Below are 16,852 nucleotides of genomic sequence, written 5' to 3'. Positions count from 1 at the left end.
AGCGGACGGTGGCTGACGCGCTCTTCGCCGAACTCGACGAGGAGATAGAGGAGGAGGCCGGAGCGGAGCACCTGGAGAAGCTGGAGCTGCAGCGACCGCCCATGTACCTAGAGCCGGGCACGGAGATAATCGACATGTTTGACGAGGAGTAGCTAGGTGATTTGTGTAGTACGTAGGTTTTTCCGTTTGCATGCTTTTGTATGTATTTAAGAATTTAGTATAAGGTGTCCGGATGCAGTTGCGGTAATCTTAGGATTGCCCGGTCACTGCCTGCGGGCATGTCCGCACGCGTTTGATAGGTCGGATTTGCCAATCGCGGTTGTAGATGCTCTTATATCCCCCGTTTTTAAATATAAGTCAGAGGTTTCAACATAAATGATATAAGGATGTATGTTGACGTATTTTAGGGTGTAGATTTATTTATTTTACTTTGCATGTAGTCCATATTAAAATCTCTAGAAAAACTTATATTTAGAAATGGAGTGATTACCTACATACACTGTACATGCCCAGCGGCCCGCCTGATCTTTCTATAAATAGCTGCGCGCTGTCCAAAGCTAGTCACATGCAAATTCAGGTCTTAACCTTGTCACTGCTTAGTAGACACACATTACCTAGCTCGCTCTCTCTCCCTCTCATCGAGCAATGGAGGATGACAAGAAGACCAAGTACCGCGGCGTGCGTACGCGGCCTTGGGGCAAGTTCGCCGCAGAGATCCGTGACCCCGAGCGTGGCGGCGCCCGCGTCTGGCTCGGCACGTTTGACACGGCCGAGGAGGCCGCGAGGGTGTACGACCGCGCGGCTTTTGCCCAGAGGGGCGCCACCGCCGTGCTAAACTTCCCCGGGGAGGCCGGGGGCGCCACCGGCTCGTCTTCGTCCGCCCCGGCTGGCTCTGGAGCCGGCACGGGCAGGGGTCGCGGGGGCACAGAGAAGATCGAACTCGAGTACCTCGACGACAGCCTCCTGGACGAGCTTCTCGACGACAGCAAGTACGGTGGTAAATGAGAGAGAGATTGTCTTGAATGCACGTATATATGCATGCATGCAGAAGAAATGGCCTCCACAAATACATATGTAAACGTAGATGTAAACTATACACGCATAATGACACACATACCACATCCATATGGGCCATATTACGTGATCCATCATGCATTACAACACAAGTACCGTTCACATATTTGCATTTAGTTGCAATTTCCACCACTGAATCAATGTCATATATGCTACAAATTACAAAATAATCGCTTTTGTTTCGTGCCCTAAACAAAAGACACGCCAGACATGCACAGTACGCATATGTACTTCTGTGATGAATGAACTACATATATCATGGCAAAACAAGGCAATACATATGTACGTGTTACTGTTGTATCTATATATACGTGGAGAAAAAGAAGTGTTGGGTGGCGGCATCCATCTTGATATATGTACCCAATCATTGTATCTAGCTCGAATGGAATCTGCGGATCATATCGTTGAGCCGCCATTGTAATGTTATCAATGTGGCAATTGCAAACCTGACATTTCTGGTAATATTATATGGCAATTCTCGTACCATCCAGCATGCGTGAAACGTGATATACTCTTTGCTTTCATGGAACATTGACATATATGTTCGGTCGTTGCACGCTAAAGCTGGCCAATAGAGCCACCGCTTTAGTGCTATGTTTCTGTGTATATTATGGTGGTGCGTGGTTGCATGCATGAATGTGCTAAACCTTTATGGTTCTCTTCGCGTGTGTAATCTATGTCATGGCTGCGGCTGCTTACCATCTCTTGGTTGACATGCATGAATGTGGACCTTGGAAGACCATTAGCTAGATCTAGTAAACAAAAGCACGAAGAGCTGAGCAGCTGCTCACGTGATTAATTATTAAGGAATCTCTGGTAGGTTCATATAAGAGCTTTGGTACAAGTACTCCCTGATTTAAACCACAGGCATCCACCTCGCCTTGTTAATTCCCTCTCTCGTCACCGGAAAAAGGAAACATCCCTCTTTCGAAACAGCCTTTCACTTTGTTTTATATATTACGAAAAAGGATTTCTTCTCGCTTTAGATTATAAAGCAACCAATATCCACAACCAAGTCATCGATACAAAGCACACCACACACACCCAAGACAAGATACAAGGATGTCGGGCACTGACACACAACTTCAACGACTGTCACGCACCCACAGGATGCCCGATCAATCGGGAAGAAGTGTGATGGACCACGCCGGACCGAGGACTCCAAGACGATGCCTCCAAGAAGGGTACGACCACGGAATGTCACCACCATCCGATCCGAAGATCAAGCTTTCACCCGTAGCTAGATGGAAGGAAAGGGAGCACCACGACGGAGCCTACAGGGAGGAACACGACGTCTGCGGACGCCATCACCGTCGGCCAGTGCACGGACTGGGCAAGTGATGTACTCCGGTGCTTCAACCCTTCTGTCGCCTCCCCGGTCCGACAACCACCCGCATCTATGCCATCCGAGCGGACATAGATGCCCGCCCGCATCCGAGTCGTGCAGTTCGCCCACGACCATCGCGTCTCCCACCGCCAGGACCACCACCCTGCCACCAGACCACCGCGAGAGCTCCCAAAGGACACGACTCTGGTCAAATCCACGCCCCCAGCCGCCTCCTGGAATCGCCGAGGGGCACTGCCTCGAGACGAACCGCAACCTGACGCCGCTCAGGGGAAGGGGGAGGTGGGGGACCCATCCCCAACCAGCCTCCCCCCCCCCGAAACCACTTGTTTCGCCCCTGAAGCCGAACGTCCGGACCCGCCGGAGAGCATCGACCGCCACCCGAAGTCGAAGAAGAGGGATGAGATGGCAGATCTACCGCCACTGCAGCCATGGGAGGCCATCAAGGAGGTCTTCCCGCGCCGAGCTCTGTCGTCCAGCCGCAAGGGCCCGACTGGACGAGGCCGCCCACCACCACCGCTGCCCCCCCCCAACCAGATAGCCACGACGAGAGGGGCCGCCTGCGACACAGTTGCACACGACCCGCAGTGCCAGAGGAGGCTCGGCAGAGCTGCCGGGAGGCAACAGCCGTCGAAACCCGCCCGCCGGCCTGCACCAACGCCTTGTCGCCCATCACGCATCCACCACGCCACCGTAGTCGGCCCCCGCCGCCGCGCTCGACATCCAGTGCCGCGTCCCGGCACGCGAGATCCGGCTCGCGCCGAGATACCCGCACGAGGAAATGAGGGGAGCCCTGATAAAGCTATGTACCTAGGGTAGGGTCATGGACCTGACCTAGGCATCCTCCCCTAGGACAGCACCCTAAAGCCAGGATCATTCAAAGAGTACCATTATCCAGTCGACCATAGACATTCCACTCGGAAGAATCACTATCACTCGACCGTCGCAGAAATCACTCGACGAGCAGAAGAGCTAAAGTCACTCTGCACGAACAATGGTCGAGCATTTACTTGTAGGCTTGATTGTCATTTATAGCACCTAGATACAGGTGTTACCAGTAACGTCTCCATCTTTATGTACCTTAAACCCTTTGTAACTGAGGGCGAGAGGGGTCTGGCAAACTCTATATAAGCCACCCCCCTCCTCAGGGACAAGGGTTCGCACTCCCTGTAACTCACACGCATATAATCCAGTCGACCGCCTCCGGGCTCCGAGACGTAGGGCTGTTACTTCCTCCGAGAAGGGTCCGAACTTGTAAAACTCGCGTGTACAACTCCTCCATAGCTAGGATCTTGCCTCTACATCCCTACCCCCCATTCTACTGTCAGACTTAGAACCACGACAGTTGGCGCCCACCGTGGGGCAGGTGTCTTAGCGACTTGTTGGAGAAGTTGCGATTTTCCCGATCCCCATCGACATGGTTTCAGGCGGAGGTTTGGCCGAGGGCCGCGAGATCCGTCTCGGCGCGCTCGTTTCATCACCGACGACTCCGCTTGGCTCCAAGAAGCGCCACTTGACGTCGAGGCGCTCCCTGTCCGTGGGGCAACACACTTTCGCGCGTGCGTCCGTGGCGTCCTCCTACGGCAGCCGTCGACTCGGTATCGATCGGCTCCTGTACTGACCTCCCTCCCTGCAGCCCGCCGGAGCAAGCGTTCCGGTCGATCGAGGCTTCAGCGGTGGGTCAGGCATGCGGTGGCTCGCCAGTCGGCCACCCCCAAGTCGCGGCAATCGAGCCCGACGAAACTCTCTACGGCCTGTTCGACCTGTCGACTGGCTCCGTAGAGATTGCATCCGAGTGCGACAGCAGCGACCCCGCGGCAGAAGTTTTGATGGTCAATGGACCACGCAGTCCTCCTGGCTTCACTCATGAAGACGGAGGCGGCGGGGGCGGCGATCCGTCGCGTGTTCACAAAGAGTACCGCCCCGAACCCCTCTCTTCGCAGCGGAGGGAAGAACTTCGCCGCCGGAACATGGATGCGCTTCACACTCCTATCGTTGGAGAAACCCCTGAGGCTCAGGCCTTGGAGGAGGCGCGCCTAGCCAACTTGGTTGAGCGCACTCGACTGGAGAACCTCCAGCGCGCACTTGACGAGCGTGCTCAGCAGCGTATCCCTGAGTCCAGTCGACGCCAACTTTTTCCGCCTCCGACTCAGGTATACCGAACTCCGATCCAGAATATCGCAGCTGCGGCCCGAATAGCGGAGTCAATCCAACCTTCCCAGTCAGAAGCTGGTCGAGGTCTGGTGCAGATCCGGGCTTTGCTCCGTGCGGCGGGAGAGCAGAATACAGCAGTATCTCAGTCGCGGAATAGGATCCATAGCAGATCCATGGTTGCAGACACAGTCCAGTCGGCTCACAGCCCGAGATCGCCCCCGAGGCGTGAAGGACGTGAGGACCGGCGAGATCATTACAGAAACCGCGAGCAGTATGATCACCGACTCAATCACGATGATCGTCGTTGAGTGCCCACGCCTCCCCCAAGGAGTGGGTCATACGTGCCTCGGCAGCATGATGACAGACGTCCTCACAGTGGTGGGCGAAGGATTCCAGTCGACCCCAGGGAGCCGGGCTTTGGTGCGAGATCTATTCTCGTTCAGGGTCTGGTCGACAGAAACAGAGCTCACGGAGAGGGTCACGACAGAGATTTCCCAACCAGCAGCAGGGTACATGTCTCGGGTCCAGAGTGCTTCAGCAGAGCCATCAGGGTTGCGGTGATTCCTCCCAACTTCAGGTTGGCGACTGAAGTCAGTAAGTTCACTAGCGAGTCCAAGCCTGACACTTGGCTTGAGGATTATTGAGTGGCTGTACAGATTGGTGGTGGCAACGATGAAGTGGCCATGAAGCACCTTCCTTTGATGTTGGAGGGCTCGGCCAGAGCGTGGCTGAATCAGTTAGCGCCTAGTAGTATTTATACTTGGGAAGATCTTGCCCAAGTATTTGTCAGAACATTTGAAGGTACTTGCAAACGGCCAGCAGGGCTAACAGAATTACAGTGTTGCATTCAGAAACCAAATGAAACTTTGAGAGATTATATCCAGAGATGGATCACGTTGCACCACATGGTGGAGAATGTGTCGGATCACCAGGCAATTTGTGCCTTCAAAGAAGGCGTTAAGTATCGGGAGTTGAACCTGAAATTCGGTCGGACAGGAGATATGACTCTGACTCGGATGATGGAGATTGCCACCAAGTACGCCAATGGTGAAGAAGAAGACCGACTCCGGAGTGGCAAGCACAAAACAGTCGCCCATGAAACCGGAGGAGGGAACTCCAGTCGGAAGCAGAAGCGCAAGGCCGAGCCAGCCGCTCCTGGTTAAGCATTAGTTGTGACTCAAGGAAAGTTCAAAGGGAAACCCAAAGGGTTGTGGAACCCCAAGAAAGTAAAAGATCAAGATGGAAATGATGTGCTAGATTTACCATGCCACATTCACACCAAAAAAGATGAAGAGGGTAATTTCATTTACCCGAAGCATACCACTCGACAGTGTCGACTCCTAATCCAGCAATTCCGAGAGAAACAGCCCAAGGAAAAGGAGAAGGAATCAGACAAAGTTGAGGATGAGGAGGAGGACGATGATGGTTACCCCCACATCAATTCCACTCTAATGATTTTCGCTGACGTTGAGAGTAAGAGTCGACTGAAAGTCATCAACAGATAAGTGAACATGGTCGCTCCGGTGACACCCAGTTATTTGAAGTGGTCTTAGACTGCCATTACATTCGACCAGTCCGATCACCCGGTGCACATAGCCACCCCTGGGAGGCAAGCGCTGGTGGTCGACCCAGTAGTCGAAGGCACTCGATTGACTAAGGTTCTGATGGATGGTGGCAGTGGTCTGAATATACTATATGCAGAGACGTTGAAAGGAATGGGCATTCCGATGTCCAGACTCGGCGAAAGTAATATGAGTTTCCATGGATTTATTCCTGGCAAGAAGGCTGCGTCACTCGGTCAGATCGCCCTTGATGTAGTTTTCGGTGATTCCAAGAATTACCGCAAAGAAAAGTTGACATTTGAAGTTGTGGATTTCCAGAGTGCTTATCACGCTATTCTAGGCAGGCCAGCTTATGCATGTTTTATGGCTCGACCATGTTACGTGTACCTCAAATTGACGATGTATGGTCCTAAAGGGGTGATCACTATCACTGGCAGTCGAAAGAAGGCAGAAGAGTGCTTCTAGAAGGGCTCAAAGATCGCCGATGCACAGATGACAGTAGTGGAGTTGCAGGAGTATCAAAAAATGCAGATCCGAGTGATTTATTGCGAGCTAAGAAGCCTGCCACTGATTCAGCATTCTAGTCGTCTGGTGAAATGAAGCCGATTCATATTCATCCAACGGATCCCAATGCTGCTCTGACTCACGTTTCAACAACACTCGACTCCAAATAGGAAGAAGCGCTCATCCAGTTCCTTCATGAGAACTGGGACATCTTTGCATGGAAACCTTCTGACATGCCAGGTGTTCCCAGGGGACTGGTTGAGCATCGTTTGCGAGTCAACCCAAAGGTGAAACCAGTCAAAGAACATCTTCGACGGTCCGCCGTACAGAAGAGGAAGGCAATCGGTGAAGAAGTGGCTCAGCTTCTGGCAGCTGAGTTTATCCGAGAGATTTACCACTCCGAGTGGTTAGCTAATGTTGTCATGGTCTCAAAGAAGGACTCACTTTGCATGTGCATCGACTTCAAACATATCAATCGGGCCTGCCCGAAAAATCACTTTCCTCTCCCTCGCATCAACCAAATAGTCGACTCGACTGCGGGGTGTGAGCCTTTGTCCTTTTTGGACGCTTATTCCGGGTATCATCAGATCCATCTGTATGGACCCGATGAGATAAAAACAGCTTTCATCACCCCATTTGGGTGCTTCTGTTATGTCACTATGCCATTCGGTTTGAAGAACGCCGGAGCCACATTCATGAGGATGATCCAGAAGTGTCTGCTCACTCAAATTAGTCAGAATGTGGAAGCATACATGGATGACATTGTGGTCAAGTCACGAAAAGGTTCCGACCTACTGGCTGACCTTGTTGAAACCTTTGCCAAGCTCAGAAGGTATGATATCAAGCTTAATCCATCAAAGTGCACGTTTGGAGTTCCAGGTGGAAAATTACTCGGTTTTCTCGTTTCCGAACGGGGATCGACGCTAACCCAGAGAAAGTGGGTCCCATACTCCGGATGAAACGCCCTATGCGTGTGCATGATGTCCAGAAGCTTACTGGTTGTTTGGCCGCCCTAAGTCGATTCATTTCTCGCCTTGGTGAAAAGGCACTGCCTCTTTACCGACTGATGAAGAAGTCAGATAAGTTCGAGTGGACTCCTGAAGCTGATGCAGCATTTGCAGAGCTCAAAGCCCTGCTTTCCACCCAGCCGGTGCTTGCTGCTCCAATCAGCAAAGAGCCTTTACTGCTTTACATTGCAGCCACTGGACAAGTCGTCAGTACAGTACTTACGGTCGAGCGGGAAGAGGAAGGAAAAGCTTACAAAGTTCAGCGCCCAGTATACTATGTCTCTGAAGTTTTGACTCCATCAAAGCAAAGATATCCACATTATCAGAAGCTTTTTTATGGGATTTATATGACCACGAAGAAGGTTGCACATTACTTCTCTGATCACTCCATTACAGTCGTCAGCGATGCTCCATTACCAGAGATTCTGAACAATAGAGATGCAACTGGTCGAGTGGCAAAGTGGGCGATTGAACTCCTTCCCTTAGATATCAAGTTTGAGGCAAAGAAAGCTATCAAGTCCCAAGCAATAGCAGATTTCCTCGCTGAGTGGATTGAACAACAACTACCGACTCAAGTTCACTCGGAGCACTGGACCATGTTCTTTGATGGTTCCAAGATGTTGAATGGTTCCGGTGCTGGGGTGGTACTGGTATCCCCCCGAGGAGACAAGCTCAGATATGTCCTCCAGATTCACTTTGATTCCTCCAATAACGAAGCAGAATATGAAGCACTCTTGTATGGGTTGCGTATGTCCATCTCACTCGGTGTCCGTCGCCTCATGGTCTATGGCGACTCAAATTTGGTAGTCAATCAAGTGATGAAGGAGTGGGACATCAGAAGCCTAGCCATGACTGGTTACTGCAACGCGGTGAGGAAGTTGGAAAAGAAGTTTGAGGGGTTAGAGCTCCATCATGTACCCCGACTGAAAAATCAAGCAGTAGATGATTTAGCAAAGATAGGCTCCAAGAGAGAAGCTATTCCCAGTAATGTGTTCCTGGAGCATATTCATGCACCTTCAGTTCGAGAAGATCCCTTCGCTGAAGAGCCCCCACAGCCTAGGAGTGCCAAAGATCCGACTGAAGTCGAGGTCCCAGCCGTGGTCGACTTGATCATGGAGGTGTTGGTCATCACTCCCGACTGGACAGTGCCATACATTGCATATATCCTTAGGAAAGAGCTCCCAGAGGATGAAGAAGAGGCTCGACAGATCGCCCGTCGATCCAAGGCCTTTACTGTAATAAGAGGACAACTGTTCAGAGAAAGTGCAACTGGGGTCAGCCAGAAATGCATAACACCAGAAGAAGGCCGAGTGATCCTCCACGACATCCATTCGGGGACCTGTGCTCACCATGCGTCCTCTCAGACCATCGTGGCTAAAGCATACCGAGCTGGATTTTATTGGCCACGAGCAAATGAAATAGCGAAAGATATACTCGACAGATGTGAAGGCTGCCAGTTCTACTCCAATATGTCACACAAACCTGCATCAGCCCTGAAGACCATTCCACTCATCTGGCCATTTGCTATTTGGGGATTGGACATGGTTGGTCCACTGAGGACTGGTAGGAGCGGCTTCATTCATGTGCTTGTAGCAGTCAACAAGTTTACCAAATGGATCGAAGCCAAGCCTATTAAGAATCTTGAAGCTAGTACTGCTGTCAGCTTCATCAGAGAGTTGATTTTCAGATATGGGATTCCGCACAGCATCATCACTGACAACGGATCGAACTTCGATTCTGATGAGTTCAGAACCTTCTGCGCCTCACAAGGCACACGAGTCGACTATGCTTCAGTCGCCCATCCCTAGTCGAATGGACAAGCAGAAAGAGCAAATGGCCTGATTCTCAAAGGACTGAAACCCCGACTGATGTGAGATCTCAAGCATGCAGCGGGCGCCTGGGTTGATGAACTTCCATCAGTTCTTTGAGGATTGAGGACAACTCCCAATCGGTCGACTGGCCGAACTCCATTCTTCTTGGTCTATGGGGCTGAAGCTGTTCTACCAAGTGACTTGCTTCATAATGCACCACGAGTTGAGCTCTTCTCTGAAGATGAAGCAGAACAAGCTCGGCAAGACGCAGTCGACCTCCTAGAGGAGGAAAGAGAGATGGCCTTGATCCGGTCGACCATTTATCAGCAAGACTTGCGACGATTCCATGCTAGACACGTGCAGGGTCGAGCCTTTCAAGAGGGAGACTTGGTTCTTCGAGTGGATCAGTAGAAACCACACAAGCTCGCCCCAGCTTGGGAAGGTCCCTTCATTGTCACCAGAGTGCTCCACAATGGAGCATACCACCTTTATAGTGTCGAGCATAAGAAGGACGAGCCACGGGCTTGGAATGCGGAGCTGCTCCGCCCCTTTTATACTTAAGTACTCGTTCGAATAAAATGTAATAAGAAATACCTTTGTAATTTTTTTTATCAAAGACAAGAGCTTTACAGTCCTCTTGAACGATTTTTGTTGCTTTTATTTGTGTCTGAAATCCCCGAGTGGGTGACTTGGCTGCGAATCTGTTTCGCCTAAGTTCAAAAGAAAATCCTACCGAGTGGTGAGCAAGCCTCTCACTCAGAGGCTTAGCTGCGAATCTGTTTCCCCTAAGTTTAAAAAAATCCTACCGAGTGGTGGGCAACCCTCCCACTCGGAGGCTTAGTTGCAGTACAGTACTCGCCTAAGTTTAAAAAATCCTACCGAGTGGTGAGCAAGCCTCACACTCGGGGGCTTAGCTGCAGTCCAGTACTCGCCTAAGTTTGTAAAATCCTACCGAGTGATGAGCAACCCTCTCACTTGGGGGCTTAGCTGCAGTCTAGTACTCGCCTAAGTTTGTAAAATCCTACCGAGTGGTGAGCAACCCTCTTACTCGGGGGCTTAGTTGCAGTCCAATACTCGCCTAAGTTTGTAAAATCCTACCAAGTGGTGAGCAACCCTCTCACTCGGGGGCTTAGCTGCAGTCCAGTACTCGCCTAAGTTTGTAAAATCCTACCGAGTGGCGAGCAACCCTCTCACTCGGGGGCTTAGCTGCAGTCCAGTACTCGCCTAAGTTTGTAAAATCCTACCGAGTGGTGAGCAACCCTCTCACGGGCTTAGCTGCAGTATAGTACTCGCCTAAGTTTGTAAAATCCTATCGAATGGTGAGCAACCCTCTCACTCGGGGGCTTAGCTGCAGTCTAGTACTCGCCTAAGTTTGTAAAATCCTACCGAGTGGTGAGCAACCCTCTCACTCGGGGGCTTAGCTGCAGTCTAGTACTCGCCTAAGTTTGTAAAATCCTACTGAGTGGTGAGCAACCCTCTCACTCGGGGGCTTAGCTGCAGTCTAGTACTCGCCTAAGTTTGTAAAATCCTACCGAGTGGTGAGCAACCCTCTCACTCGGGGGCTTAGCTGCAGTCTAGTACTCACCTAAGTTTGTAAAATCCTACCGAGTGGTGAGCAACCCTCTCACTCAGGGGCTTAGCTGCAGTCCAGTACTCGCCTAAGTTTGTAAAATCCTACCGAGTGGTGAGCAACCCTCTCACTCGGGGGGATTAGCTGCAATCCAGTACTCGCCTAAGTTTGTAAAATCCTACCGAGTGGTGAGCAACCCTCTCACTCGGGGGCTTAGCTACAGTCCAGTACTCGCCTAAGTTTATAAAATCCTACCGAGTGGTGAGTAACCCTCTCACTCGGGGGCTTAGCTGCAGTCCAGTACTCGCCTAAGTTTATAAAATCCTACCAAGTGGTGAGCAACCCTCTCACTCGGGAGCTTAGCTGCAGTCCAGTACTCGCCTAAGTTTGTGAAATCCTACCGAGTGGTGAGCAACCCTCCCACTCGAGGGCTTAGCTACAGTCAAGTACTCGCCTAAGTTTAAAAAATCCTACCAAGTGGTGAGAAACCCTCCCACTCGGAGGCCTAGCTGCAGTCCAGTACTCACCTAAGGTTTAAAGTTAGTCCCTATCAGCAAGGACGACGAGGTGCGGGTCGATTGCGACCTCTTTCTCCGAGCTACGTCACAAGTACAACGTACGCTCCATCCCCATCCGCAAGGACGACGAGGTGCAGGTCGACCGCGGCCCTCTTCTCCGAGCTACGCCACAAGTACAACGTACGCTCCATCCCCATCCGCAAGAATGACGAGGTGCAGGTCGACCGCGGCCCTCTTCTCCGAGCTACGCCACAAGTACAACGTACGCTCCATCCCTATCCGCAAGGATGACGAGGTGCAGGTCGACTGCGACCTCTTTCTCCGAGCTACGCCACAAATACGATGTGCGCCCCACCCCTATCCGCAAAGACCATGAGGCGCAAGTCGATTGAACTCTCCACTTCAGGGCTACATCCCAAAGAGCAAATTCCATGTGAAGGCAAATGCAAACTTATTCAGAAATAAACCAAGTTCAGATAGATCCTAAAAATTCCAAGCGATGGATCAAAAGTATTCGAGCATCAAGCCCGGAGGAGTTTAATGGTTACAGCAACCACTCGGCATCCCGAGGCAAATTTAAGGCAAGTTTAAATCTCGAAGTCTGTTCATTCGGCAGGAGGAGGGCTGGCAGGTTTAACGAATTCGTCCAAATCGATTCCATCTGCAATCTGAGTGGCGGCAGCTATGAAAGTCTCCATAAAGGACTAGAAATCGTGCCTTTTGGTGTTGGCGACCTTGATCGCTGCCAGCTTGTCTTCGCGGGCTTCCTTGCAGTGGAATCTTACCAAGGACAACGCCACGTCAGCACCACACCGGGCAGAGGACTTCTTCCATTCTTGCACTTGACCTGGGACCTTGTTGAGGCAAGCCAGCAGAGACTCGAGGTCATTTTGAAGCGTCGCCCTTGGCCAGAGTGATGAGTCGATCCATGAAACTGCCACCTTCAAACGAGTGAGGTAACTTGTCACACTGGCGACACAAGATTCCAGTCGAAGCACATTCATGGCAGCCTCGTCGCCGACTAGAGAAGCAATAGGGTCCAAATCCGTCTCGATCCGTCCAGTTTCCTCGTCAAAGTTTTGGTAGAATTCTGCAGTCAAAGAGTTAGTGAGTCAATTGGAAAGGATTAACTCGCAAGCAGTAAAGCAGTCGGATTAAAAGGAGTACCTTCCAGCATAAGATAGAACTTCTTGGCAAGAGTTCTCAGATAAGCTTCCACGTCATTTCTCTTGCGAGTCGCGGATTCCAGCTTCTCATTCAGAGCCATCTTATCCTTCTTCAGACGAGTTACCTCTCGGTTGGATTCAGTGAGAGAGGACTTCAGCTTGCTTACTTCTTCTTCTAGCACTCCGACCGAAGCCAGCTTCTGGTCTGCAAGGGCAATCTTATCTTGAGCCTCTTTCTGCGCAGCTGCAAGGTCCAAGTCTTTCTTTTCCAGAGCCAACCTCATTTTCTCTGCAAAATAAGCAATCGGATCAAGCAAGAGATCGAAGAAATATTTTAAAAGGACGATCGACGTGAACAGTCGACAGGCAGTTACCTTCCAGACTAGCAGCTTCATCTTGAGCTTTCTTCAACTTTTGTTGGGCCAGCTCCAAGTCAAGGTTAAGTTGCCTCTTCTTCTCCTCAAATTCGGCGAACTTAGAAATGAGAGTACAAGATTTCTGCAGAAGGCAAAAGACATGTCAATCGACAAGAGCAAAGATTATTTACTTCCGAGTGAATAAAACTTAAAAGTTTGCTCAGACCCCAGCCGACTGCCCGCAGTCGACCGCGGTCTCGGTGACTACACCCAGCGGGTGCACTTGGCGTGCCCCCACTCGACCGGTCCGCCCAGGTCGAGTTTAAAAAAAAGAGAGAAGAAAGAGAAAAGAACTATTCAGACTCCGGCCGACTGCCAGTAGTCGACCGCGATCTCGGGGACTACACCTAGTGGGTGCACTTGACGTGCCCCCACTGGTTCAGATCTCACACGACCGGTCCGCCCGGGTCGAGTGGAAGAAAAGAAAGTAAAAAGTACTCAGACCCCAGTCGACTGCCTGCAGTCGACTGCGGTCTCGGGGACTACACCCAGTGGGTGCACTTAGCGTGCCCCCACCGGTTCAGATCCCACTCGCCCAGGCCGAGTGGAAGAGCGCAAATACCAAAGACAACAAAACACCCAGTGGGTGTACAGATTCGATGCAAAACAATAAGAGATTGTATGAAAGAAAATATTTCAGGTAGCATATCCTAATAGAACAAGGTCAGTCGAAAGCCAACTTACCTGGACATTGGCCCGAAGAGCCGCGCTGGCATCGTAAGAAGCCTGGCTGTTCTCGTGCACCATCTTCATCTGCTCCATCATCACGTTAGCCTGACGGATAGCCCCCGCAGCGGCGTCCGACTGGCTTTCCGAAACATGATAGTTGGTGAAGAAAGGGGCAGACAGCCCAGATGCGGCAGCTTGGAGCTCCGAGACATGGGCCTGGGCGGCTAAAGGAAACACTGGTACAATCGATGGTGCAGGGCGCTCACTCGACAATGGGACAGCAAAAGTTACAGAGGCCCCACCTGCATCTTCAGGTTGTTGAACAGTTGGTTCCGTCGTCAGCCCCGGCTGAGATGTCTTGCCAGCCGTTAATTTTTTGTTCTTTCTGGGCCTCGGGGCCACATCTTCATCATCATCCGGAAGCTCGATAACGTTGGGTGGGGCTGCAAATAAATCAGTCGACCCCAAGTGAATCGCCAGAATTTGATTGACCAAATAATCAAGAACAAGATCACGAGAATTTTACCTGGGTTGGAGGTAACCGCGTCTTCCATTTCCTCGTCTTGGTATTGGCGGGAAGAAGTTCCAGAGGTAGCAGCACTCCAAATGTCAACTTTCAGTCGATTATGTTCTGTTGCTCGAGTCGACCAAAAGATCGGGTCAGATGATTACCCGGAGATGGTGGGAATGGTCACTTTGATTCTGGGCAAAGCCTTCGGCGGTTTGGAGGATGTGGCCTTCAATAGTTTCGGCGCAGGAGGCGGCAGTCTTGAGCTGTTTCGGTCCCTTCTCAGTCGGCACCGGAGAAGACGTCCGTGGGTGCTTTGAAGACTGCCCGGTCGGTGCGGCCACCAGATCAGGGGTGTTTGCCGGGTCGTGAACGTGCTTGGACCTCCTTTCTCTGTGAGGAGGCGAGTCGACCTCTTCTTCGTCACTCGGGTTGTCGCTCTCCTCGTCCTCCTCTGCATCCGAGTGCCACTCGCCACTCTCGCCCCCGCTCGCCCCTTCCTAGACATTTTGCTCCTGCACTCCATTGGGCATCGAGTACATATCAATAAGAGCCTGAAAAGACAATGAACAAAAGAAATACAGTCGATCGTCAACAAGATGTTACATAGTGAATCAAGAAGATACTCGACAAAGCAGAATCGTATATGTTCCGGCTGGCGCAAATGGTCGAATGGAACACCCTCCTGGACCCCCGGGGATTATCCTTGTTGCCGGTAATACCTCTCAACCACCTCTCCACTGTGTCCTTGCTAACATCCTCCGGGTGGATCCGAGTGGAATCCTCGAGTCCCAAGTACATCCACATCGGATGGTCACGGGCTTGGAGTGGTTGGATGCGTCGACTGAGGAAGACCTCCAGCAGGTCCATACCAGTCACTCCGTCGCGAACAAGTTGGACGACCCGCTCGACCAACACCTTCACATGCGCCTTCTCTTCCAGGATCACTCTCAAGGAGGAGGGCTTCTCCACTCAAGCCATGGAAAAGGGGGGAAGTCCAGTCGACTGACCCGGGGTCGCCAGGTCCTTGCAGTAAAACCAGGTCGACTGCCAGCCCCGGACCGAGTCGGGAAGGATCATAGCTGGGAAGGTGCTCTTGTTCCTCATTTGGATTCCAAGGCCCCCGCACATCTGTATCATGTGTGTCCTCTCGTCACTCGGGTTGGCCTTCTTGACCCTCTGGGAACGACATGTGAATATGTGCTTGAAGAGACCCCAGTGCGGTCGGCAGCCCAAGAAATTCTCGCACATGGACACGAAAGCAGCAAGGTACACGATGGTGTTTGGAGTGAAGTGGTGGAGTTGAGCCCCGAAGAAGTTCAAGAAACCACGAAAGAAAGGGTGGGGAGGCAAAGAAAACCTGCGGTCAACATGACTGGCGAGGAGGACGCACTCACCCTCCTGCGGCTGCGGCTCGGTCTCATTCCCCGGGAGCCGCGCCGATTGGTGAGGGATCAGTCCCCCCTCAACCAGGTCGTCGATGCCGTATTGACTGATTGTCGAGCTGATCCAGTCGCCCTAGATCCAGCCAGGCGGCAGGCCGGACCTCGACGAAGATCCGCCCCGGCTGGTCTTCTTCCCTTTCGCCTTCGCCGTCGCCTTCTTCGCACGCTCCAACGCCACCGTCTTCTCCTTCCCCATGGCAGCGGATCGAGTCCGAGTGGAGCTACGGTGCCGAGAGCAGAAGCAGGTGCAGCGGAGAAATCTAAGGAAGAGCAAGGGGAATGAGGGCGCACTGTTCAAAAGCCCCGGTCCGGTACCTTATATAAAGACACTTCCGAGTGACTGACTTGTAGGCCCGGACGATCTTATCAAATCCCGCAACAGTCACGCGTGTGATACGTGGCAAAAAAGGTGGTGCGGGGATCGAGGCGACCTGCCTAATCCGTCCCGGTTACCGCGGCCTCCCCCGCCCAGTGCGCTTCCCAAAATTCGAACCCCGTGAAATCCGCAGACGGCAGAACAACCCGCCAGACGGAAGATTTGTTCCATATCAACACTCGAAACTTAACAACGAAAGTTCACTCAACCAAACCAAGAATGGATCAAGGCGGCTGAACAAGCAGTTGAAGCCATCATGAAGGTTCATTCGACCTCTGGGCGAGATATTCTCAAAGCACAAAAGCTGAATCGAAGGGGTTATCAACTCCTTCTCCACTCGAACCCTGAACCATTCGGGGGAAAATGATAAAGCTATGTACCTAGGGTAGGGTCATGGACCTGACCTAGGCATCCTCCCCTAGGACAGCACCCTAAAGCTAGGATCATTCAAAGAGTACCATTATCCACTCGACCATAGACGTTCCACTCGGAAGAATCAATATCACTCGACCGTCGCAGAAGTCACTCGACGAGCAGAAGAGCTAAAGTCACTCTGCATGAACAACGGTCGAGTATTTACTTGTAGGCTTAATTGTCATTTATAGCACCTAAATACAGGCGTTACCAGTACCGTCTCCATCTTTATGTACCTTAAACCCTTTGTAACTGAGGGCGAGAGGGGTCTGGAGAACTCTATATAAGCCACCCCCTCATCAGGGACAAGGGT

The 16,852-nt window shown here is 51.7% G+C and overlaps 1 protein-coding gene across 1 annotated transcript; it reads left to right on the top strand.

Annotated features, from left to right (window-relative positions):
• Nucleotides 1–534: 534 nt before the first annotated feature.
• On the top strand, nucleotides 535–1,236 carry LOC125524638 (ethylene-responsive transcription factor ERF098-like). Its single transcript, XM_048689700.2, has one exon. It carries the CDS (start codon nucleotides 646–648, stop codon nucleotides 1,003–1,005), a length of 360 nt encoding a protein of 119 aa, XP_048545657.1. The 5' UTR covers nucleotides 535–645; the 3' UTR covers nucleotides 1,006–1,236.
• Nucleotides 1,237–16,852: the final 15,616 nt, after the last annotated feature.

Source organism: Triticum urartu, chromosome 1A (genome assembly GCF_056163025.1).
Source record: "Triticum urartu cultivar PI428250 chromosome 1A, HENAU_Tu73, whole genome shotgun sequence".
Taxonomy (NCBI): Eukaryota; Viridiplantae; Streptophyta; class Magnoliopsida; order Poales; family Poaceae; genus Triticum; species Triticum urartu.
Note: the sequence above shows the minus strand (reverse complement) of the source record. Positions and strands in the feature narration are given on the sequence as shown.